Here is a 27,288-nt window from a genome sequence, read left to right on the forward strand (position 1 = left end):
TTTGCCAAAGCCGGTGCTGTGGCATAGCAGGTAATACCGCCATTTCTGAAACCAGCATCCCATTTGGGCTCCAGTTTGTGTCCTGGATGCTCCACTTCTGACCCAGCTCCCTGCTAATCTGCCTGGGAAGGCAGTGGAGGATGGCCCAAGTTCCCGGGCCCCTACACCCATTAGTGAGACCTGAAAGAAGCTCTGAGCTCCTGGTTTCTGCCTGCCCAAGCCCTGGCCATTGTGGTCATTTGGTCCCCAGCAGATGGAAGCTCCCTCTGTAACTCTGCTTTTCAAGTAAATAAATGAATCTTAAAAAAAAAAAAAAAAAAAGAATCCAGGCAACTGGGAATTGCTCTTAGTAAAAGTTAAAAGGAATTTCCAGGATAACAATGAACCAAATTCTAAGGAAGACTTGTATGTACCCCAGAAAAGAGAAAGCTCCAGAAGCAAAATCTTGGAAACTGCCTGATCTGTATGGACTTACAGAAAATGGGACATCAGAAATGATATACAAGGCAGCTGAAAGTTCTTAGGTTCAAAGAAAACTAAAATTTTTTAAATGTCACAATTATTCACAAAGAAAAATAAAAGTTGAACCAAGTAAAAGGAAAATCATAGAACAGCACTTGATCCTGCAGTGAACAAAACAGATATGGCCAAGTAATGTTTGTAATAATATAAAAACTAAAGTGAGTGTCCTCTCACACAGGAGATGCAAGGAGGACTTGCAGGGGTCCAGAGAAACAGCCTTCCTGGAAGTCATTGTCTACCCAGATATTCACCCAACTCCTAGCTAGGATAAAAATCTATTCCTCTGAATCACATCCTGATGCATCATTCAGGACTCTTTTTTGAATATTTCCAAATCAAAAACCTGTATCTGTATTCCTTAACCTTTGATTTACTGGTTATAAAACAGGAAATGACTATATTAACTAATTTCCATCCTCTAAAGCTTATACCTAAATTTATATACATATGCCTAAGACAGTGGAGCAGTCATGGCACCACAGGTGTAAGATCTTATTTCATTAACATAAATTTCCAGTAGTAATAAGTAAGGCAGGTGAGACAATTTTTTTTAAAATGCCTCAAATTATATTAATTCCATCTTCAATAACAACAGAAGACAAAGGAAGTTATTTTTAACATTCTATCTGTATCTTCCTTTAAAAATAAACAGAATGAATGAGGATTCTCAAACTTTAATAAGTCTGATTGCATTCTTTCCTTCAGCACCTTCCTATTGTGGCCTAACCAGTCTTAAAACAATAACAGAGTGAAAAGCATGTTTCCATTAATAGACAATATTTATCTTAGGTAAATTACTATCAAGAAGAGGTCAATATGAAATTTGCTACTTAAATCAATTAAATGCTACTTCATAAATGGAAGAAAGGGTTTTTTTTTTTTTATTTTAACAACATCTTGGAAAGCAAGTCAACCTTCAGCATACACATCTGGTGGTCCATCTCTAAAATTATTTAATTGTTTTGGAAGAACAATGATTATAACAGAGGTGATTTCCAGAAAGATAAAAATAAAGGGTACCAGAAATAGTGATCTTTAAAAACAAAAAAAAAAAAGGGTGGGCCTTTGTTGCAACACTTAAGGTACAACTTGGGACACCCACATCCTGTATTGGAGTACTTGCTTTGATTCCCAACTCTACTTCCAATTCCAGCTTCTGGCAATTGCACAGTCTGGGAGGCAGCATATTTAAGAAGCTGCCACCCATATGAAAGATTGAGTTCTGAGTTGCTGGCTTTGGCCTGGTCCAGCTCTGGCTACTGCAGGCATAGGGGAAGTGAACCAGTAGATGAGAGATCTCTCTCTGCCTCAGTTTCTCTCTCTCTCTCATTGCATTTCAAATAAAAAATATAAATAAATAATTTTTAATAAAATAAAAACCTAGCCTAAGTACAAAGTATTACTATCTCCAGATTCTTTGACTATCAATGTGTGTATATTAACCCTTTAATAAAGAGTCTTAGGAATATAAAATGAATAACTATGAAATTCTGCATAATATTTTTAGTTCTAGAAAATATTAGAGATTGTCTAATCCATCTTATTAGTGAGGGTACCAAATATAAACAAGCTAAATTAAATTACTTATCCAAAGTCATATCACTGGCTACTGGCAGAACATGGACTGGATGGAATTCAAGACTTCTATACTACATTGTGCTTTCTTCCTTGTTTTTGATGATATGAAAAATACAACGATCTTATCTTTTAGAGTAAATAACATTACCAAAATATTATCTATTTAAAATACTATTACATTTAAATGATTAATTACATTTCAAGTATAATTAAAAGTCAAACATATACAAAAGGAATACCTTTAAGTGAATAAACCCAAGTTATTTTAGCTTAAAATGATTTTTCATCAGTCTATATGTAATACCCAATACACTAACAATCAGTTTTTCATTAGTGAAGAAATAATTTAAACAGAAACAAGCTTCTTAAAAAATTTCAAATTAATTTATCTTAAAAAAATAAATTGTTCAAATATTAAGTGGCTTTTTGATAAAGGTGTGTTATTCATTAAAGTTATTAATGAATTACTAAAACTCATTATATTTAATAGGCAAATCTGCATTAAAACCAGATTATTAAAGATTTCACATCCAATTGAGCTCATAAAAATTTTGTCAAGTTAGCAAGGTGAAAGGCTGTTGTCATCATGATACTGATCATAAAATATGTTATAGGCTAAGATAGCATGGTTCAAAATCTTATACTGTGTTCTAAGTAAAGGCAACAATACTCTTACAAGTACACATCTTGCTATTTTAAACTTTTGAATGGATCAATATTAAGGATTTGGCCAATACAAAATGAAAACCTTCTCAACCAACAGAATACTTTCTTACTAGGAACTATCAAGTTGTAGTCTTAGCCCACTTCAGTCTCCTGTCACTCTTCTACTTCCTGACCACTATTTGACCTGCTGAGGCAATATAACCATACCTCTCAAATGACAGTATACTTTCTAAATATTTTTAAAAGACTTATTTATTTGAGAGTCAGAGTTACAAACAGAGAGAGAGGGAGAGACAGAGAGAAAGCTCTTCTATCCACTGGTCCACTCCCCAAATGACTACAACAGCCAGAGCTGGGTGGATCCAAAGCCAGGAGCCAGGAGCTGCTTTTGGGTCTCCCATGCAGGTGCAGGTGCCCAAGCACTTGGGCCATCCTCTACAGCTCTCCCAGGCTACCACAGAGAGCTGGATCAGAAGAGGAAGAGCCAGGACTTGAACTGGTGCCCTCATGGGATGCTAGCACTGCAAGTGGTGGCTTTACCTGCTAATCAACAGCACTGGCCCCTGTACTTTCTAATTTATACAACACTCAATGTCAACTTTTTGTCACTACAGTACCTTGTAGGTATAGACCATGACTGCAATTTGGTATTCTATTCACATCAGGCTCACTGCCTTACATTATTATTTGCTCAGTAGGAATCTCGTCATGGTTTAAGAACAGGACAAGGAGTTACAAGCAAAGACTAAACAGAAAGCACAAAAAAAGATTTATTTCTAGGCATCTATTTCATACTAGTTGCCACAAAGAACCATTCAAATCAGAAATGGCACGGACAATACCATTTCAACAAAAGAAAACTGCCTGCAGTTTTAAAAATTGTGAAGAAATTACAAATTTATTTTCTATACATTATAAATAAAATTAGTATTGTCTTCCCTTTACTGGACTCAAAAGGTTTACCCAAAAAGAATAAATTCACTGACACTGAGAACTGTGTTGCATACATCAGAAGTCATGATTTACTCTTTAGGTGCTTTGAGATAAAGCTGAAAATTAGCAAAATCAGAGTAGGTGAAGTAACTGAATTGCTAGTATCTCCAAAGGTGTAAAAAACAGAACAGTTAAGTCTCAAAACCAGTATATTATAAGATGACGAAATGGACTATGTGACATTACACAGTAAACCTTTCACAAATGATGAAACAGCAAGTTACAAGGTAAAAGTATTTACAATGTTGTTTGACTCACTGTCCTATAAACAGCCTTCAAGTTGGAGAAAAGTAATCCTCCCAATACAAAAGATGGACTGTTTGTAAGTCAGATTCTAGACCCCAAAATTAAACATTTTCATGTCTATAATAATAAAAAATATATGAAAGAATTACCCCTTATTAGTATTATTGACTCTTACTACAAAAGTTACAATTACTAGAAAATTTTCTGTTGAATAATTATACACCTGAAGTTTATTATCTTAAAGTGATATTACCATATATAGTGAGTATAAAGAAATACAGGCTTACCAACTAAGAGGTAAATAAATTATATTAAAGATGGTCTCTGAAATAGATGTCAACAATGGATAGTATAAATCATAGGAATTCCAAAGGGAAGAATTGCTTAACTGTAATGAAAACAAAGGGGGCTCTCTTTGTCACTGTGCCTAATAAGAAAATCTCAGTAATCATTTATGTAGCTTCTATAAGTAAAAAGAAAGAAAGAGAAGATCACAATTACTGTGTTAAAACAGGCTAACATGTCAGCTATCACAATAACTGGTATTCCTTTACAATTCAGTATTTCACCCATGTTATTTCCTTCCAACCAATTAAAAAGCAGAAAAATAAGGAGATAGAAACATGACTCATTAGTAATTATATGGCAAACACCATGTGGTACAGCTGGAAATACAGCAAACCAGAAAAGGAGTTAACCTTTTCTCAATTTTAAATACTGCTCAGCTATATAAGAAAAATAAAAAAAATCCAAGTTCACCTCCTTTGGTCTACCACAAAATCATTAATACTCTGGGTACCTTACAACTCTTCGAGCAAGTGTCTCCATATTTATGGTACTAGAGATTCATTTAACTGCTTAATCAAGAATCTATTACACATCTTGCACAATACAATACTCAGAGCTGGGAAAATATGGCTAAAAGAGACCAGATCCTAGTCTGTACAACACCAAGCAAAGAAAAGCCACAAATTTTCATTTCATGGATGAAGGTAAACAAACAGGAAAAAATACTTTATAGTTGATCCTCAAGAGAAATAACTTATTAGAAAGTCCCAAAGCAGTGTACTGATTTATCCTAATATAATAAAACTGTTTAAGTTGCATGCAAAAAAATATCCTTCTGGGAGGGACTTGATATACCAGAAACATAAGAAAGAGAGGTACAGAGGAGAGTATTGCGGTACAGTGGGTTAAGTTGCTGATTAGGGCACTTGCATCCCACACTGGAGTGTCTGGGAATCCCAGCTATTCTACACTTCCAATGCAGCTGCCTATCAACGAGCCTGTAGAGGCAGAAGATGATAGGTCAAGTACTTATGTACCCACCACTCACACAGGAGACCTTGCTGGAGCTCCTGGTTTCAGCCTGGTCCAGCCCTGGCTATTTTGGGCATTTGGGGAGTGAAGTACAAATGGAAGATCTCGCTAGCATCCTATCTCTTAGTATATGTCTGTCACTCTGCCTTTCAAATATATATATTTTTTAAATTTTGTTAAGGCTAACACCTGAGTCAGCACTGTGGTGCATCAGGCTAAGCTACAACTTACAATACTGGCATCTCATAATCAACAGCTCCACTTCTGATCCAGCTTCCTGCTCATGTGCCTGCTACTCACGTGAGAGACCCAGATAGAATTCCTGGCTCTTTTTTTTTTTTTTTAAGATTTTTATTTATTTATTTGACAGGTAGAGTTACAGACAGTGAAAGAGAGAGACAAAGGTCTTCCCTCTGTTGATTCACTCTCCAAATGGCCACAACGGCTGGAGCTGAGCCGATCCTAAGCCAGGAGCCAAGAGCCAGGAGCCATGACCTTTCTCCCAGTCTCCCACGCAGGTGCAGGGGCCCAAGCACTTGGGCCATCCTCCACTGCTATCGCAGGCCACAGCAGAGAGCTGGACTAGAAGAGGAGCAACCGGGACTAGAACCGGCACCCATATGGGATGCTGGTGCTGCAGGCAGAGGATTAACTTAGTGCGCCACAGCACCAGCCCCAAATTCCTGGCTCTTGATTTCAGCCTGGCCCATGACTGGCTCCTGTGGCCTTTAGGGAGTGAACCACTGAATGGAAGATATTTCTCTTTCTCTCTCTCTATCAGTTGCTCTGCCTTTCAAGTAAATAAATAAATCTTTTTTAAAGGGCTAAGATAATTATGAAATACAAATGATAGATAAAAACTTAAGGCAACTAGAAAACCAGCATAAATTGTAAGATCAAGATCAAGATGACTGTGACTGGTATTGTGGCACACTGTGTAAAAGCTGCCACCTGTAACCCTGGCATCCCATGTGGTGTTGGATTCTCCAAATGCTCTACTTCCAGTCCAGTTCTCTGCAAAATGGGCCTGGGAAAGCAGCAGAACAAAACTCAAGTACTTGGATACCTATCACCTACATGGGAAACCCACATGAAGTTCCATGGGTTCCCGGTTTCGGCCATCGTGGCCACAGAGGAGTGAACCAGCAGATGGAAGATCTCTCCTCTGTCTCTGTTATCTCTGCCTTTCAAAAAAAATAAATAAATCTTTTAAAAAAAAAAAAAAAGATCAAGCTGACTGATCATTCTCTTCTCTAACTCTCCCTCCCTGCATCAGCTAGGTGCAATATCTGACCAGCTGAACAATGCTCATCAAAGCATTGGAGGGGCCGGACCTGTGGCACAGAAGGCTAAGCCTCCAAATGCACTGCTGGCATCCTATATGGGTGCCAGTGCAAAACCTGGCAGCTCTGCTTCCGATTTGGCTCCCTGCTAATGCATCTGGGAAAGCAGCAGAAGATATTTGGGGCCCTGCACCTCCATGGCAACCAGCAAAAAGCTCCTGCTCCTGGCTTCAGACTGGCACAGCCCTGGCCATTGCAGCCATTTGCAGGGTAAACCAGCAGGTGGAATAAATAACTCTTTAAAAAAAAAAAAAAAAAAAAAAAAAGGTCTGTGGAATGGACTGATACAGGAAGGGAGGAAAGATGTAAGAGAAAGAAGAAAGGTAATAACGACAGATAAAAATAGGGACAGGCATTTGGTGCCAAAATTAAGACACCACTTGGAACATCTATATTCCATACCAGAGTGGCAGGTTTAACTCCTGGCTCTTCTGTTTCTGATCCAGCTTTCTGCTAATGCACACCCTGGAAGACAGCAGATAATGATCCAAGTACTTGGTTCCCTGCAAACTATGTGGAAGGTGTGCACTGAGTTATGTACTCCTGGCTTCAGCCTCCCTAAGACTTGGCTGTTGCAGATATTCGTGGAGTGAATCAGTGAACCAGTAGCTGGAAGATTCTCTCTCCGCCCACTACATCTCTCTCTTACTTTGTCTCTCTGCCTTTTAAATAAAATGACAAAAAATAAAATTTAAATATATATATGCATACATATAGTTATTTTCTAACTTTATTCTACATAAGGATAGCACTAAAAAATCAGCTTAGTTGTGCACCATAAATTCTAATTGATTAGCATTATGATGGTCCAAAGTCTACATTTCAACAACAACAACAAAAAACCCAAATGATCCTGATACAAGTAATCTCGGGACTCCAGAGAGTCATTAAGATTTATTTCAAAGAATTCAAGAATTCCAGGCTGAAGTCAGGAGCCAGGTGCTTCACTTGGGACTCAAACCAGTGCCCATATGGGATGCCGGCACTGCAGACAGCAGCTTAGCCCTCTACACCACAAGGCCAGCTCCCAAAGCACTATTTCCAAAGTTGGTACCACACAGTATGCTATGATGCCATAAAAATGTCTTGATGATTCTGCTCTTTGATAAAGTAAGTCAAGAAAAAAAAAATAAAGAAAAGCTTCTAAATGGTAGGATACTTTGGATTTTCATAATGCCTTTGAATTCTCTCAAGTTAGAAAATAATCATACAGCATTTCAAAAATTACTAGCCACAAGGTCCTTTCTTGTTTGACCCAACAGTATCTACAAAAAGTCTAAAACTTTTAATCAAGAAAACTAGAGAAAAAGAATAAGATGAAAGGAAATGGACTAAGAAAATTTAAAAGCTTTATTATAATTCTAGTATAGAAAAGCAGAAAGATAAAGGAGAAAAAATAGAAGATCCTTTAAGCTATTTAAATGTCTTCTTTTATCTGAAGTATCACATAAATATTACTATAATATATATAACCTTCTTCTACATGATAACTCCAAAGTTATGAATGATTAATACTGTTATAAAGATTTCTTTAAACAATAAAGAAACTGGAAAATTCGTGTTTCGTAAGAAGATAATCTTTGTAGACACAGTCATATGAAGTAATAACAGCTTTTTTCTAAGATCTTAAAAACAGCTATAAATATTAGCATCCAACAGAGAAAATACTTTAGAAACAGAAACTAGAAGGTTTATTTTAAAAAGGAAAATTCTCTCTAGCTCCTTCATAAAACAAGCTTTATTTTGAAACCTAAAAGCAATGTTTTAAACTAGAATGGTTAGGGAGTGAACCAGAGGATGGAGAATCTCTCTCTCTGGGTCTCTCCCCCTCTCTCTATAACTCTGACTTTCAAATAAATAAATAAATCTAAAACTAAATAAATTAGAAGGGCTTACAAATGAACCTTCTTGAAGTCAATCTATTTAGAACATCCAAAATAAAGTACTTCAATTATAGAGATAACAATTCCTAGATTTGTCTATTAAATTTTATATGAGCCCACAACACAAATGCAATGAAATAATCTAATGAATTCTCTTAGATGTGATATTTTTAAGTAATAATGCAGTGGTTACTTCCAGGTGTAAAAAGAAAACATCTCTGAGAAAAGTATTACCTTAAAGAAAAATATAAAAATATAAGAATCTAAAATAAAAGAGGTAACAAAATAAATGATGAGAATTAACTGTAAAAATATACTTGCATCTCCCTCACAAAGAGATAGAGTTTTCTTTTTTTAAAGATTTATTTATTTATTTGAAAGTCAGAGTTACACAGAGAGAGGAGAGGCAGACAGACAGACAGAGGTCTTCCATCTGATGGTTCACTCCCCAACTGGCCGCAACGGCCGGAGCTGTGTCAATCTGAAGCCAGGAGCTTCTTCCAGGTGTCCCACGCTGGTGCAGGGGCCCAAGGACTTGGGCCATCTTCCACTGCTTTCCCAGGCAATAGCAGAGAGCTGGATCAGAAGAGGAGCAGCCAAGACTAGAACCAGCGCCCATATGGGATACCAGAGCCTCAGGCCATAGCATTAACATATTGCACCACAGCGCCCATCCCAGAGTTTTCAAAAGTGTATGCCTTAGCTCAAGGCAGGAACTCACAATCAAATTTTTATTTAAGATAGTATCAAATTTCTAGAGATTCCTTGGCATGGGTAATCACAAACAGAAACCCTTTCTAAAAGAAATTACTTAAACCTTAACTTCAAGGAATTTTCAATGAGAAAAAAAACTAACAACCCTATATAAAAATTAGCAGAAGACTTTCATACACATTTCCTAGAAGAGAAAATATAACTAACCATATATATATATGTGTGTGTGTGTGTGTGGGTATGGGTGTGTGTTTATGTATAAGTTAATGCTCAAAACTACTACTATTGAGGGAAACAAAAACAAAATGACAATATACAACTAACTATATATCACACTGGAAAGCATTAAAGCATCAAAAAAAAAAAAAAAAAGTTCTAAAGCCACAGAAAAATCATCCATTGCTGCTATGTCTAAACTGGTTTGGAATGCAATTGTTACAGGTTACAGTCTAGTAAAACTGAAGCTAGATGCTGTCTGCCTGTAACTCAGCAAACCTTTACCCTAGTACATACCCTCTCTGTCACTATGCTGCAAGTAAAATTTATAATAGTAACTAAAACCAAGTTGTTCAGAACAGAAAAACTAAGGAACAATCTAACTTACCATCAGTAGAATAAAAGAAAACTAGGTAACAATCTATTTTTTCAAAAGAAAACTATACATTAGGGAAAATAAATGCACAAGTATGAATCTAATCAAAAGGTCAGTTAAAAATCCCAATTTGGGGCCGGTGCCGTGGCTCAATAAGCTAATCCTCTGCCTGCAGCGCCGGGTCACCGGGTTCTAGTCCCGGTCAGGGTGCCGGATTCTGTCCCGGTTGCTCCTCTTCCTATCCAGCTCTCTGCTATGGCCCCGGAGTGCAGTGGAGGATGGCCCAAGTCCTTGGGCCCTGCACTCACTTGGGAGACCAGGAGAAGCACCTGGCTCCTGACTTTGGATCAGCGCGGTGCGCCGGCCGCAGTGGCCATTGGGGGGTGAACCAACGGAAAAGGAAGACCTTTCTCTCTATCTCTCTCTCACTGTCCACTATGCCTGTCAAAAAAAAAAAAAAAAATCCCAAGTTGGAGAAGAAAAAGCTTTGAATACATTCATACAAAATCCAAAATCTGCAAAAGCAAATTATATATTATTTATGGATACATGGATCTGAACTATAATTATAAAGAAAAAGAGGAGAATGAGAAATAATAAAGTTGAGGAAAGAGGTGGCCCAGGCCTAGACAGATGTGGAGGAAATTTCCGAGGGACTCACAGGGCTTCAAAGACTTTGGGAATGGTCTACCTTTCTTTCTTTCTTTCTTTCTTTCTTTATTTTTTTTGCAGAGTGGACAGTGAGAGAGACAGAGAGAAAGGTCTTCCTTTTCCGTTGGTTCACCCCCCAATGGCCACTGCAGTCGGCGCACTGCGCCGATCCGAAGTCAGGAGCCAGGTGCTTCTCCTGGTCTCCCATGCGGGTGCAGGGCCCAAGGACTTGGGCCATCCTCCACTGTGCTCCTGGGCCACAGCAGAGAGCTGGACTGGAAGAGGAGTAACTGGGACAGAATCCGATGCCCTGACCGGGACTAGAACCCGGTTTGCCGGCGCCGCAGGCGGAGGATTAGCCTATTGTGCCGCGGTGCCGGCCGGGAATGGTCTTTCAAGCGAAGTAGTGACCATGCTGAGTGATCATTATTATTATGCTTTCAACTGAACATTTAAACTACAAACTATTGGGAAAGTATATTTCTAAGATAGAAAAATAAATGCTTAAGAATAAGCAAGGATAATACATGCTTTTTTCTTTGGTTTTTGTTTACCCTTTGTCTTTCTCACCCTCTTAAAGTCCTAGCTGTAGAATTCTTTTTTTTTATTATGATTATGATAAAGAAGGAATAAATTACCGTGTTTCTCATTGGAATCTTCTTGGGCTCTGGTGGCACGTCCTGTGGAACAAATTTCACTGGTTCCTTAATCTGCCTCCTTGATCGTTTGGTCCCATCTGGTAAGGTTTCCATGGCCATGTCTGCTTCCATGTCACTGCTCCCGGCCTGGTCACATTCTGAGCACTGCCTATATAAAGCAAAATAAAAAGGTCTTATACAAAGGTCTTCAGAAACTTCGTGGAAAATGTGTATTATGAAACAACTATGTGTGGACTTCAAGAATTTTTTGCACCTAAATATTTTATCTTTCAGTTTCTAAGTTTTCTAAGAACTTTCTGAATGCCCTCATATTAATTATTGCCTTCTAACTTAAGCTAGTTTCTATAAATATAAAATCTAGATTTTTATGTGAAGAATACTTAAATATTGAATGCCCGTTATTTAAGCATAGCAAGTTAGCAAAATTATTTACAACAAAAAATTACTGTGTCATGGACTACTTAGAAAATGTTTATGTATCTACTGCTAGAGTGATGAAGTATTTTATCCCTTAGATTCATAGATTACCATCAAAATATAAATACAACTAGGGTAGGCACTGCGGCACAGCAATTTGAGTGGGATACCCACACCCCACGTGGGAGTAGTGATTGAAGTCCTAGCTACTTCACTTCTAATCCAGCTCTCTAAAAACGCATCCAAGAGGCAGTGGACTGGAGTTCCTGCCACCCACATGGGAGATCCGGATGCAGTTTCTGGATCCTAACTCCAGCCTAGCCTGGGCCACACTGTTGTGGCCATTTGGGGAGCAAGCCAATAAATAGAAATCAATAAATAAATAATAAATTTAATCAATAAATAGATCTTAAAAAAAAAAGAAAGAAAACTAAACTGTTTCTGTATTTGTCTCATATGAAATCATCAAACAGAATTAAGTAAATACAATACAGGACCTCAGAATTAAAATGATCATTACATTTTGAAATTGTAAACAGAACTAAATTGTATAACCCTAGAAATTTAGATATAGATATTATCAAATTATATCACAAAAAAGGATCAGTTGCCTGGCTTTACAGCATTAAAATATGTAATCAATACTAAATGATCATTGCTATCAGTTAAGTGAAATGTGGCCAGGGTTTCTCAAAAAGTTCAAATCCACTTTTAACTTACAGGAATTTGTCAGGTATAGAAACAAGCACCTTCTGAAGAATTTTTTGTTTTTAAAAAAGTAGAAATATTGTTCCTTTTGTTTATCTTTTTGTAGCTATTACCTTTATCAAAACAATTTACATTTTATGTTCATTCACAACACCACTAAAACTCATGTATTTATATGACAAAGAAACTTGCTCTGGAGCAGTAAAATAATAGAAATGTTATGCTCTGAACACCACAAAACACTGAATGACTCAGAAAATCCGAAAAAAATGTAACTTTCAAGGCAGAATTTATTCATTTCTATTTCAAGATATCTTGCCACATGATTCCTGCAGTACATTAAAGTCTACAGAAGGACATATTACTACTTCCTCTTTTTCATCAACAATTAAGCAGTGTAGCCTCCATCTTAGAAAATTCTGTAAGGTATGTAAAAGCATCTGTGTCACATGAATCAGTGGACAAGATGCTAAGTAATAATTATCCAAGATAAGGCTAAGGCCTGTTCATTTAATAGAATCAAATACTATTTTGGGAGAAAGTCATGATTATTTTTCATGTCAGAAGACATACCTGGCTTCTTTTAGTAATTCACTAAATTGTTTTTGTCAATGATAATCCTATATATTTTTATTTAACACACTACTAGAGAAGATTGTTGTAACCCACTTAGGTAATTTTTTAGTTGCACTGTGATGGACAGGAAGAAAATATGGCAAATGGAGAAAAATCTCTTGGTTTTTCAGCAAGAAGGTTGTAATTTTGATATTAAAACTGTACCTGGGAAACATGAAATTTGTTCCCTTTACATAATTTAAGAAAAAATATTTCCACATTAAAAAAACAATTCTAATTTCATATAAATCCTTCACATAAGATTTCCTTATTTAAAATTGAAAAAGCTATTTTAATTGATTATTTTGCATATTAATCTTTAATATTTTGCATGAGCATTATTTGAGAAAAACAAAAAATTCACAACACTTACTCATTATTCACTGAACATCCTTGCTATACAGCCTGAGAAAGTCAGTTCTCTCTGATATTTGTTTCTACAGTAGCTGTTGCATACCATCTGCTCCGATGATGATGATGAAGCCCCTGTCATTATACTAGTCCTTTCTGTCTCAATGAACTCCACAGACTACTTCTGTTTCACTCAAACATCTGAGTTTGTCTAATGTAAACTCATTCAACTTCTGAGCCACCATCTACCAATAATTACTTCTGGTTCTTAATCTCTTATTTTTTTCGCATGTCTTAAATGTGCCCAACAGAAGCCCACTGAACTATGGTGGGATAAGGCTGAACTGAAAATATCCCAATCTAGAACTAGAATCTCCATGAAAACATTGCTGATACTGGAAGAAGTTTCTGGGTAACTGGTGGTGAGGAAAAAAAGCAAGCACAATATGGTATCATAGAAATAAGGCAACAGGTTACCTGGTAATTCTAGCTAAAGTTAGCATAAGGGGAGTTAGTAGTAAAGGAATTAATACAAGCTTATAGGGCCAGCAAAAACAGATTGGTGACATTAATAAAAGTTTACTAGTGGGATTGGCAGAAGTTTAAACCAACGGTTATGTCCCAATGACCAAACAGGGGTTGAGTGACAGGATGTTTTTCCTACTAAAGGATTAGCAAGAACTAGGTAGGAACTAAAGCAGAAGTCAGGCAGTGATGTGCTGGTAAATGTCTAACATCTGGTTTTCTGGAGGAAAAGCCATATTTGTAGCATTTGTCAATTTCCATGGTATGAACACTCTCAATTATAGTAATTACAAACTACCAAAATGGTGTCATAGAATGTGGAGTAGGGAAAAGATATATACTAACCACCATTCTTTTTTTTTTTTTTTTTTTTTTGACAGGCAGAGTTAGACAGTGAGAGAGTGAGAAAGAGAGAGAGAGAGAGAGAGAGAGAGAGAGAGAGAGAGAGAAAGAAAGGTCTTCCTTTTTCCGTTGATTCACCCTCCAAGTGGTTGCTATGGCCAGCACGCTGCACTGATCCGAAGCCAGGAGCCAGGTGCTTCCTTCTGGTCTCCCATGCGAGTGCAGGGCCCAAGGACCTGGGCCATCCTCCACTGCCTTCCCGGGCCACAGCAGAGAGCTGGAATGAAAGAGGAGCAACAAGGACAGAACCGGCACCCAAACAGGACTAGAACCCGGAGTGCCAGCACCGCAGGCGGAGGATTAGCCTAGTGAGCCATGGCGCCAGCCCACGAACCACCATTCTACAATATAAATATAAAGGCTCTTCCAAAAGTCCATGGAAAATTTAATTAAAATGTTTACTTTGGTGAAAAATTTTGAAATCCAAGCAAAGATTTTTATCATTTGCATTTTTCTTGAACATTCTAAAGATCTCTCATATGCATGCATTTCAAAAACTTTTTGTACCCTAATAAACTTATCCTTCAATTCCATTTTTCACAAATTTTTGAAGTACTCTCATAATAGGTTTAAGAGTACAGATAACAATAAAATGTAATAAAATATTTAGAAAATGATACATTTATATATTTATTATCTTTAATACAGCTTTGCAAATAAACTGAAAATGTCAAAAGTTGAATAGTAAAAACTGCTTCCCGGCCGGCGCCGTGGCTTAACAGGCTAATCCTCCGCCTTGCGGAGCCGGCACACCGGGTTCTAGTCCCGGTCAAGGCACCGGATTCTGTCCCGGTTGCCCCTCTTCCAGGCCAGCTCTCTGCTATGGCCCGGGAAGGCAGTGGAGGATGGCCCAAGTCTTTGGGCCCTGCACCCGCAAGGGAGACCAGGAGAAGCACCTGGCTCCTGGTTTCAGATCAGCACGATGCGCTGGCTGCAGCAGCCATTGGAGGGTGAACCAACGGCAAAAAGGAAGACCTTTCTCTCTCTCTCTCTCTCCCTCACTATCCACTCTGCCTGTCAAAAAAAAAAAAAAAAAAAAAAAAAAAAACTGCTTCCCACTTTCCAGGTATAATGAAGGAAAAAATTCTCTAAATTTTGCTCATTCTAAAATTAACACACAATTGTTAATCAAAGCTAAGTTGATTTTAGAAGCCAAAAGAAATTTGATCACTAGAAACTAGAAGAAACTGAAGACTTCACGGTTCCATTATTTGTTTCTACTTTTACTAAATACCACTCTATCTAATAAACCAGTTCTTAGTGGTTTAAGCACCTTGGGCTATGCACCTTCATTTGAAGTTCTCTCAGAAATTCACACACTGAGAACCAGAGCTTTGTAGGCAAAGCAGTATTAGTAAGGTCCATCCCCTCATTTAAGTACAGAACTACACACACACCTTCATGTCCAACCTCACAACAAAGCACTCTGACCCTGGAGACTAGCCAACTACCTTTCAACTTGAAACTCACCCAGGATGTTTATCAACATGGCTGGCATTCTGATACATTGCTTCAATTTCTTTCTAAATTTTATAAGCTTCTAAAGAACATAAATACCAAAAGAAACATCCCCCATTATATTTATAAAAGCAAGCCAATCTGAATATCTCAAGACAAATTGATAAAGGAACATGATGAGAAAGCAGTGCCGTGAAAATGGTTTTTAAAAAAAAGCCAGTTTTCTCATAATATAATGAGAGGTATCAATGAGGTCAGAAACATGCTTAACCTCTTTGAGGGACACACACATTCTTTTGTATCAGATTACCAATGAAGTATATGAGGTTCTCTCTTTTTTAAGATATGAAAGGTTATTTGTATGAAAATAATATTCACATTCATCTCAACATTTTCCATTTCCTATATTCTCCTTCCTTTAAGGAATCAGTCTATTAAAAATTGAACATCCACTTCTCCCACTGACTGAAACTGATGAAAAGATAAAATTAATTATAGACACCATAAGCTTTTATCAAACAGCTACAGTGCTTCAAAATGCCTAAATTAACAAAATAATTTAGAAATGTCTCTAGATTTGCAAAGAATAGTTGGATTTAAATATGTCTAACACAAATGACAAATACCAGAGGTAAAGCATTCGGTAACATTAATTCAGAAATAAAATATAAAATCACCAGTGGAAGTATGACTACTGAGGCAGTTGTCAATAACTACATTTGATATTGAAACAAAAATAAAGCATTTAAGAAATTCCAATAAAACAAACAAGAATTATAAATGCACTAGAAGAAATTATATGTTAAGTAGGAATCCCTTGCTAAGACATCAAAACAGTCATAATTATTTGAAAACTCACTTTTCAAAGCCTTTTCTTTTACCACTATAATAAATATCTATGAAAATCTCAACCCTAAAATTTACCAGAATTTTACCATGAGTCAATACAAGACTTCATCTTGGACAGCTGAAAGTAACAAACAATTCCAGCATTTAAATCCCTCCATTTTCCTTACCAATAACTGTTTTTTGTCTTCCGTGGCATCCTTGTGAGAGGGGGATCCAGACACCCAAGATGGTAATGCAGTTTACAGGTATCACACAATAAAAGGAGATGCTGATCATGGTTCTTCTTACAGATTCCACAACTTTTAATAAAGGCACCAAATAAGGATTAGAAAAATTATTATCATTTGAAACACAGTTTATTTATAGCACATTTTGCAATTTTAAAATTTCATCTTAACAATATTCTTTGTTGAGATACAAATTTTATAGTACATATCTTTTTATGGTGTCAGTAAGAGTAAATTTTAAATTTGACAATGTTAAAACATAGCTTGAATCAAATATACATTTAAATATTACTATAGTCAATTTTTCACCAAAGAGTATATATGATCTACTTATTTGCAATATCATCTTTATTTTAGTTATCATTTAAAACCCACTTAACATTGGTACAATTTTTCTCTAGAAAAACAGAATATGAGAGAAAAAAACTTCCCAAGTTCCTAAAACTTACATAAAACCAGAAAAAAAAAATTAAGGTACTTCACAAACAAAATTCAGTTTATGTCCATGATTAATTATAAACCTTTTAAAAGAAGTTTTCAACATATAAATCAGCTACACATATAAATAAGACTCTCTTCAAAAATCACAATTTCATTTTTAATAATACACTGATATTTATTGCAGACTGGGAATTACTCATATTTCGGTTTTTCTGGTTTGTTTTTAATAAATCATACAAAAAGGCAGCTTAAATTCTTCTCAGAACATAAGCACCATGACCTGAAAATCTGATAAGTATTTATATTAGGAATGTACAGTGTGAGAAAAAGGTGGTTGAGAACAGTTAACCATGCGTGAATAGAAAGAACAATGTTGTTTGAAATTTTAAAATATTCCTAGAAAAGAACATCACATGCAAAGAAGCCAAAACACTCTAAAATAACCAGTGCTTGATCTCAAAATGAAAAAGAAAAATTACTTAAGATATATTTTTACAAAAAAGTTAGGAAGCCTAGTAATACAACTGATAGTTCCAAATGAACCAATTATGGTTAGAAAAGCTGAAATAAGAACATGTTAATATTCACATTATACACTAAGATAATAGTGAGCTTTTCTCATACCTCCCCAAAAGGATGTTATTAGCTGTTACTCATGGAAAAAGCCCCCAACAAAGAACAAAAGATAGGTATGGAGAATAATATTGTTGCTATCACTACCATTTCTAAGAAAAAAAAATTCTGAGAACATTTATCTATTTACACAGGTATGTGTAATACATGCACATACACCTCAGTACCTAAGTGTGTATGTGTGTGTGTGTATATATATATATACATACATATATGCATATATGAGCATACATAAATATACCTACATAACCTACATAATACATGTACACATACACAAGCACACATACACACATATCCCAAAGTTTAAACTCTTCTCAAGCAATATGTTACATGAAAAATAGTAAGATCCTCACCTGTTTAGACATAGAAAAATACCTTAACTATATAAAATTACTATAGTAGTATGCACTGTAAAAATATTGAGCAAAGAAACAACAAAAATATTTCTGGAGACAAAATTACTGCAATTGAGCATAACAGAACAAAGTGCAGACAGATTCAAATCAGAAACTTATCTTCACCGTCCACTCCCCACAAAGGCAACAGAATCAAAGTATATATATGATATCCATCGCCACCTAAGAACACTATGAAAACTCTACAATCTATTCAACTAAAATCAGATTTAGATATTTATCTGTTCTATTGTTTCAATTACTTAATAATCGTTGTATTACTTAAAGTAATTTTTCAATTCACAAGGAGCACTGCTCCTTTTCATGGAGCTTGTATCTCCCCAGTTACTTGACAGACTATAAATGCATTTAATTTAAATTCTGGTATGGACATAATTCATTCTCTATCTTCTTCCTAGTAAGTATTAGTTTAAAAAATACAAAGTATTATTCTATCATAATATCGTTACTTGCCTATACAGTACTGCAGGAAGAGTAGATGTCTTTTGTGTGCCTCCTTCTTTTTTACTGGGTTTTCTTTCCTTGGGTGCTCGCAAAATTGCCGGTATGTTCAACTTCTATTGATTTGAACAAATGCAGTATATATTGTTGTAAGGAAGAGAAAGCAAACATTTTCTTCTATTTGTCACTAGAGCCAACTAAATGTGCTAGGATTGGTGGGGGAGAGGAGGGACCTGTTTTATTTGCTATTACACTGGTAAAAAGGACTAAAATGACTTTTTGTCTAATAGTTACTTTCATTAGAAACCTATTATTACATACTTTCACCAGTTTTCAGTGGTACACTGAAACACTAAAAAAATTAAACTTCTACTTTCGTTTTAAAATCTGAGAGGACAAGCATGCAGAGGATTTAAGAAAATAATAGTGCACTTGACAAAAAGAATATTGAGGCCGTTTATTTTCCTCAACAACCCAGCTATTTTGGTGCTCCATAGGTTAATTAGAAAAATTATCTTATTGGACCAAACTCTCCAGCAAAGTAGATGAGATTCTCTTTGGGTTTCCACTAATCTGCAGTGTACTAGCTTCTGAGACAGCAACCATCTATCAAAGTCATTTCTTAGTGGCCCGGTGGGCCTACATCTGTTCAACCAACTGGAAAAAAGTGTCATGAAAACGATACAAATGAATACTACTTCTGCTGTGTATTTTACACTGCACAAGGAAATTTGCAAGTATTTGTTAAAAGTGATCAAATAAATGAAAATGTATTTTATAGTAGATCAGGTTTTACACTACATAGGAGGCTCTTATGAGACAAACTTGCATTTCAAAATAAAAGATAATGCAAGCTTGGCAAATAAATTAAAGCCTTATATTCAACATTAACTTCTCTAAAAATTATATGTAAAACATCACAAACTTCCAAAAATCCATCAATAACCTATCAATGGGAACAAAGGCCAATTCTTCCAGAGGTGAATACTCATTGTCACCTTTTAAAATAAATGATTCTTTATAACACAAGCCACATATACCCTGTTCACAAAAGCATCTTCCAAGCTAGCATAACACAGAACACATCAGAACATATTATTTCTTAAAATACTTTAGCTACATGAATTTGTTATGAATTTAACTCTTTATAAACCTCTGAAACAAGTACAGTGGAAAGTATCTGTCCTTTGAATGGCCTCCTTCACAGAGAAAATTAATTTCTTAGTGAAAGGACCACAAACTAGCTATCTCATTCACAAGAAATATGACTGAAAGTATTAAAAAAAAAAATCTTATCAATTACGTACACTGAATTCTACTTTGCAATGATTCTTCTTTGCAACACCAAGAACTTAACAATTTATAGAAGTTCAAGGATAGAGTCTTCTTTTTTCATAGTTACAACAAATAGCTACTGAAGGAGTAAAATGATCCTTCAATATTGAAAGTTTCAAAAATCATCTCATACACATATCAAAACTAAATTAACATGAAAATGAATCTCTCTAGTTTGTAAATTTAAAATTCTATATCCAAATTTTTGAATGAGAATGAAGTATACCACAAAAACAAGAAAGAAAAAAAGTGGCAAAAAATCTAAAACTATTACATTAAAGGAAATAAGTAACTGATACTTCAAATCTTAGTTTCATCACAAATGACAAGTCAATCAATTGGAGCAAATGAAAATTTTTGCAAACAAGATAGCTTCTGAAACAACCAAATTAAGCTGTAGGTTCTTAGTAGGTGGCTTCTAATGCTCTAGACAAATTTCAGGCAGAAAACATTATTCCAGAGGATTAGGCCCTGGTCAAACAGAATTTCTCAGTTAGCAAAGTGACAGTTTATCAGAAATCTGATCTTTGAAAATCAAAGATAGGGCCGGCGCCATGGCTTAACAGGCTAATCCTCTGCCTTGCGGCGTCAGCACACCGAGTTCTAGTCCTGGTTGGGGCACCGGATTCTGTCCCGGTTACCCCTCTTCCAGGCCAACTCTCTGCTATGGCCCAGGAGTGCAGTGGAGGATGGCCCAAGTGCTTGGGCCCTGCACCCGCATGGGAGACCAGGAGAAGCACCTGGCTCCTGGCTTCGGATCAGCGAGATGCGCCGGCCGTAGCAGCCATTGGAGGGTGAACCAACAGCAAAAAGGAAGACCTTTCTCTCTGTCTCTCTCCCTCTCACTATCCACTCTGCCTGTCAAAAAAAAAAAAAAAGAAAGAAAGAAAATCAAAGAGAGCAAGAATTTAAGAAAGAGATAGCAACTACAAGAAAACTAACCTGCCCTGTGATTCTGCCTAGTAAGGCCCATATTCCTTGTCCTTCACTGCGAAGTTTTCCATTCAGGTTTTGTAGTTCTTCTAAGGATTCACATAGCTGCAAAGTGAATAAATGAAATTAGTAAACTTTATTAAGATGGATGAAGAATTAAATAATTTATTAATAAATATCTAGAGTACCTACATGTAAATTCCATATATTTTTAATATAGTTGATTCAAAATATCACCATGAGACAAGATATCCAATTATTTAGCAGCATCAACAACGTGTAAATTTTGCTTCATGCTAGTATTTTTACTAATGATGATACTTAGATTTATGCTCCATTATAATTTGCTATATAATTTTACACATTCTATAATTAATTATTCTCAAGATGTATTTCCACCATTTTCTCAATGAGAAAACAAAGGATCATACTGTTTCTATGAGTCAGCCAAAATCACACAACTAGCAAGAATCCCTAGGTCACCTGAATCTAACCCTGGGACTCTTTATTACAGTGTAGCTGGTTATTAGAAACTCACTTCTTATCAATTTTTTTTCATTTAAAATGTTTTCTAACAAAAAATCTACACCAGTTTAATACACCCATGTTACACTGACATTATAGCCATATCTTGCTTTTTCAAGTAAACTGTATTTCTTTCAGACCTCCCTTAAAAGAGAAATCTAATTCTTCATTAGAATGAAGAAGTACAATGAAAATGTAAGAAATTTTTTTTAGTCAAAAGAAACATTATAATACAATTCAACATAAAAACTTTTTAAAACCCAGTTTCAAAATTTTCTACAAATTTAGAGAAATTTTACAGTGTTATATATTGGTAAGGAACAAAAAAATATGTTAGGTAGGTTAGTCTCAAACCAACCTGGACAAATTACTTAACCTCTTTAGGACTCAGTTTCCTCTTCTGAAAATGGGAATAATACTTCTACTCTACACTATAAAGTTAAAACAAGGATTAATGAGTTAACACACATAAAGAGTATAGAATTATACTTGGCACACTGAAAAAATGTTCAGTAAGAGATAGTGTAGAGTTGAAATAAAGAACATAAAATCTCTAGAACTGCAAAATAAAACAGAAATGTCATAAAAATCACATAACAACTGATAAGATTTATTATTTTATGTTGCATGTTTTGTAGCCAACTTACCTTATTGTATTCCACATGAAGCTTTTCTTGTTCATTCTCTAATTTATCCTTTATATTCTTTTGTTCAGCCATATTTTCCTGAATTTGAATCATGCGCATATTTCTCTCTATTTAAATTAAATATCCAGTTTTACTTTAGTAGAAAGTAAAAGCTGATACACAAAATACCCAAAGGAAGAAACTAACCATGGAGAGAACCACATGGATAAACCTACATTGTTTAAATACTTTTGAATATATTTAAAAAAATACATTAACCTAGTATTTCAAAAAAACCCAACACTTATTAGGAAAATAAAACATGTTTTTAATGTATGCACCATGGCTAATAAATTTCTAAAAATAAAAGACATATTAAATATTTTCAGTAGCAAACTGTTCTCAGTGAAAATGTACAAGTATCAATGTCTATACTAACCAAAATAATAATTCACAAAATCAGCAGTAAGAGCTGGTTGCTTATGTTTTCTCCTTCCATCCACACTAGAACTAGTATCTGAATTGTCCACTGGAAAGATATCCGTACTGATCCCCATTAGCTCAGCTTTCCGCATCAGTTTACGAATGGCTGAAGCACTGCTGGTGAGGGGTCTGGGCAGTTTTTCCCTGGGAACCCAGGCCTGGGGTCTGGTGGATCGAGCCAGTTCTGCCTTGGCACGATACTGTTGTAGCCGGGCATTGATCCTTGCCTATAAAACAAATTTATGTAAAATTTAAAATAGAACATGTATTCTCCTTGTGACTGTTTCTTCCATCAATAGAGAAAGTAAAGATAGCCAGAATCTCCTATTTTTAAAGCAAGTTATAGGAGTGCATTTCAGAAAGTTCAAGGAAAATATGCATTATGTAAAAAACCATACAATGATTTCAATGTATTTTCACACCAAATATTTGGCTTCGGATCGGCACAGCTCCGGCCCTTGCGGCCAATTGGGGCATGAACTATCAGATGGAAGACCTCTCTCTCTCTGCCTCTGCTCTCTCTGTATAACTCTGACTTTCAAATAAATAAAATAAATCTTTAAAAAAAATAAAAATAAGCTAGATTTACCCCCTAAGAATAACCTCATTAATTTATGACCAGAGTCAAAATAAAGTTAATTTGATCAAACTGAGATTTCTCTTCTCAATAACAGGCAATAATCTCCATAGATTTACTCAACGTGCACCACAATACATTTAATGAATGAGCAAACTGACCAACTTCTTTGCATAAATGAACTTTAAAACACACTGAAAACCGGTGTAACCAACATACTACACTGACAAACGACTATATTGTTGACTAGATGAGAATTAACTATTCAGCCACTTACTCACCATTTACTTTAATCTCAATCCTAGGTAATTAACCAAATCCACAATTATATTTCACATGCCATTGGAAAATATACATGATATTTGAAATCAACAATCTTAAAAGGAAAAAAATATATGAGTTTTGACAGAATTCTGTACCTGTGCTTCTGGTGATAACTGTTTCTCTCTCTCTTGCAAGGACATTTTACAATAGGATTGTAAAGCCAAGTAGTTCTTTCTCTTCCACTTTCTGTCTAACCTATCTGCATGTTGCTTGCAATAAGCAAAAAATGGATCCGCTATATCCTATACAAAATAAGAGGGAGAAAAATGAACATTTTTACTCCAAAGGATCATTATAAACTAACATGAAACAGTATTTCTTTTTTTGAAGAATCTCTTAATATTGGTTACTTATACAATAAACTATGAAAGTAAATTACACACGTGAGGATAAAGATTACTGCTTTAGAAACCTAATTCTATGTATACCAACTTTGAATTAATACTATTCTCTTTTTAAAGGTCTTTATGGCTTTAAAGATATTAATCAAATCTTATGTATTCTTTGGGCACATCTGTATTCGTTTTTAAATTCACTGCTTAAAGTAAATGGGATTTTTAACAACTTTAAGAAACTATTATTAAATATTTAAAGTCACACATCTATAGATTCACACTGCAAAACAACAATATATTCACAAACTGCAAGACTATATAAATGGGGCATTTCAAATTACTAGCAATGCATGGACAGATTCCACCCAGAAAAAAATAAGATTAAGAAGGCCAGGTCCTTGTGGTGATCACTGTGGCACAAGAATTAAGTCTCTACTTGGTACTCCATCATCCCTTATTGGAGAGTGTTGGTTGGAATCCCAGCTTTTCTGCTTCTGAACCAGCTCCCTACTAATGTACCTGGGAAGGCAAGAGATAATGGCCCAAGTACTTGGATCCCAACCTCTCTCTTGGGAGACCTGGATGGAGTTCCTGGCTCTATCTACATTCAGCCTGGCCCAAACTTGACTGTTGTGGGCATTTGAGGTCTGAACTCACAGATGGAAGATGTCTCCCTCTTTCTCTGTTTGTCCCTTGCCTTCTGTCACTATACCTTTCAAATAAATAAATCTTAAAAAGGGGCGGTGGGGAGGGCGGTGTGGGGAGAAGGAGAAGGAAGAAGGCAGAATGAGGGGGAGATGAGACATTGTCTATTAAAAAAAAATCAGCTACCACTCTTACTCCTTTTCATAACTCTTAAACTTCAAATAGGAACACAAGTCTGTCCCAGCCAACTTTCACGGCACTAGCAGTACATTATGGTACATTTTTCACTCATAGAGAGAGGGATATATATATATATATAAAAGATGTTATTACATCAGAATCAGATACAATTTATAAAGATGAAGCCAACAAGTGTAATTTGCAATGTGACTGTTAACTAAATGACAGGTAGTTTTTTTTTTTATTATTGTTTATGTAGGTCCAAGGAGAAACAGTTAAGCATCCACATTCCCATTCACAATAACTACCAAAATATCAAACAACTTAGAATAAATTTAACCAAGGATTCAAAGGTATCTACAATGAGAGTCATAAAACATTAGTGAAAGAAATAGAAGATACAAAACAAGGAGGTCTCCCATATTCATGGATAGGAAGAATTAGTATCATCAAAATGTCCATTCTTCCAAAAGCAATTTACAGATTCAATGGGATACTAATCAAAATACCAAGGACATTCTTGTCAGATATAGAAAAAATGATGCTGAAATTCACATGAAAACACAGGAAACCCCAAATAGCTAAAGCAATCTTATACAACAAAACAAAACTGGAGGCATCACAATACCATATTTCAAGACAATCTACAGTGCAATTATAAACAAAACAGCCTGGAACTGCTACAAAAACAGATGGATGAACCAGTGGAACAGAATAGAAATGTTAGAAATCAACCCATGCATCTATTGTGCACTAACTTCCCACGCAGGACCTCTGTCCTCAAAGAGTTGTATTATGAGAGTTAACAGTAAAACTTGTTCTCAAAGATTTATTTCATTTTAGTGTATTAAGCAGAGGATATTCTTAAGTCTTGTAAGTTTTAGTTATGCCTAAGTGTCCTTCTCCACTGCTTGTTTTCTCAGATGCTTCCTTAATTAATGATAAAACTTGTTCTCAATAACTTATTTTCTTTTAATGTATTAAATGGAGGATATTCTTATGTCTCATAAATTATACTTATATGTAAGTGCTTACAAAAGATGTATTGTTCTTGGGTTCTTCTTTAAAGTTAATTAAGTTTCTCAAAAGAAGTAAAATTAACTTTGAAATGCAATGACTTTGAACAGCCCTTGTCTCAACTGTTGAGGAAAATTTTTTTTCTCTCATGCAAATTGTTGAACTCTTAGTATAGAGCTGGTCTTTTGGGTATAAAGTTAATTGAAAATGGATCTTAGTGGGAAATGGGGCTGGGAATAAGAGATGGAGATGGTGGAGAGGTGGGAGTGTGGGTGGGAAGGTAGGTACGATGGGAAGAATGACTATATTCAGCCGGCGCCATGGCTCACTTGGCTAATCCTCCACCTGTGGTGCCAGCACCCCAGATGCGCTGGCCGTAGCGGCCATTTAGGGGGTGAACCAACAGGAGGAAGACCTTTCTCTCTGTCTCTCTCTCTCTCACTGTCTAACTCTGCCTGTCAAAAAATAAAAAAATAAATTAAAAAAGAATGACTATATTCCTAAAGTTTTATTTATGAAACGCTTAGTTTGTATGATTAAATAAAATGTTTCTTTCTGTCTGGGGGGAGGTCTAAGTAGCATTACAACTGACAAACTTCATATTTCTTAAAGTTTTAAGCACATCTGGGCCAACATTCAAAAAATAAATTTCAAATTTCTTTTATGATTTATACCTGTAATAGGGCATAACAGTCATCAGATGTTTTACGAACATATTTAACAACAAAAGATTTAAATAAACCTACCTCTTCTGCTGCTGCCTCTGAAAGTAGACCTTCCTTCTGGGCACAGGTCACATGGAAATAGGCTCTGCACATCCCTGCATCACAGCTGATGCAAACTCCAGTTCTAGCAAAGCGAGGGTCTTCACAAAAGCTACACTCCTAGGACAGAATAACAGGAAAACTCAGAACAAAATATTTTTAGAACAAAGACAGCATGCTCATAAGAAGTATTTTCTAAATATTTAAAAATGCTAAAGAAAATTTTAAAAAGTGAATCAACAGTGTACCAATACAAACAATAACTGTAGGTAAGCTAAGAATTTAAATGGAAAAAGGAATCCTCTATATAGTTGTAATAAACCAAAATTCCACTTACCTGACCGTAAAAATAACAATTCAGTAAGGATTGACTACATGTCAGGTACTATAGTAAACACTTAAATTATATTTGCATATGCAATTATTAACATTCACAACCACTATGTTGAAGAGGTACTATAATTATTCCCACTTTACACATGTGAAAATTAACAGTTAAGAAATCTGTGCTCGCTCTCTCTCTCTCTCTCTCTTTGGATCACACTCATGTTAGATAAATACATAGTTGTAGCCAGTTAAGTAAATTTTTTACAGGATTCCACATTCAGCCTATAAAAGCCTGTTGTTCACACTGCTAATGTGGAGCTCTAGGAACTTCTTATGGCTTTTGAGCGCTGCCTTATTCATAAATTTTCTAATGCTCAAATAGCCCTGCTAAATTTCTTTGCCTAAAGTTTTTAATAGTCCTTAGTGTCAGTAGTGGAGTCCCAAGACGACATCTGGAAGACCCAGGAACAACAAGCAGTCAGATAAAGGAACCTAGAGGAACTCATTATACTTACTGCTCTCTTGTTTGTAATTGGAGGCTAGAGCTGACTTCCTCTCAGATTTGTG

The 27,288-nt window shown here is 35.7% G+C and overlaps 1 protein-coding gene across 6 annotated transcripts in view; it reads right to left on the reverse strand.

The window, feature by feature from the left end:
* PHF14 (PHD finger protein 14) overlaps positions 1 to 27,288 on the reverse strand; it is a 186,945-nt gene that overhangs the window by 109,797 nt on the left and 49,860 nt on the right. For all 6 annotated transcript variants that reach the window (XR_009864568.1, XM_062178170.1, XM_062178169.1 and 3 more), the window contains exons 7-14: positions 26,377 to 26,514; positions 23,549 to 23,695; positions 22,509 to 22,779; positions 22,091 to 22,197; positions 20,928 to 21,023; positions 18,663 to 18,766; positions 16,660 to 16,791; positions 11,147 to 11,315 (exon numbers count right to left, since the gene is read on the reverse strand). Coding sequence is in view for 5 of the 6 variants with exons in the window: in XM_062178170.1 (XP_062034154.1) it covers positions 11,147 to 11,315; positions 16,660 to 16,791; positions 18,663 to 18,766; positions 20,928 to 21,023; positions 22,091 to 22,197; positions 22,509 to 22,779; positions 23,549 to 23,695; positions 26,377 to 26,514 (1,164 nt within the window). In the remaining variant the exon portion in view is untranslated. The remainder of the gene's footprint in view (positions 1 to 11,146; positions 11,316 to 16,659; positions 16,792 to 18,662; positions 18,767 to 20,927; positions 21,024 to 22,090; positions 22,198 to 22,508; positions 22,780 to 23,548; positions 23,696 to 26,376; positions 26,515 to 27,288) is intronic.

The sequence above is a fragment of the Lepus europaeus genome, chromosome 20, assembly GCF_033115175.1.
Source record: "Lepus europaeus isolate LE1 chromosome 20, mLepTim1.pri, whole genome shotgun sequence".
Lineage (NCBI taxonomy): Eukaryota > Metazoa > Chordata > Mammalia > Lagomorpha > Leporidae > Lepus > Lepus europaeus.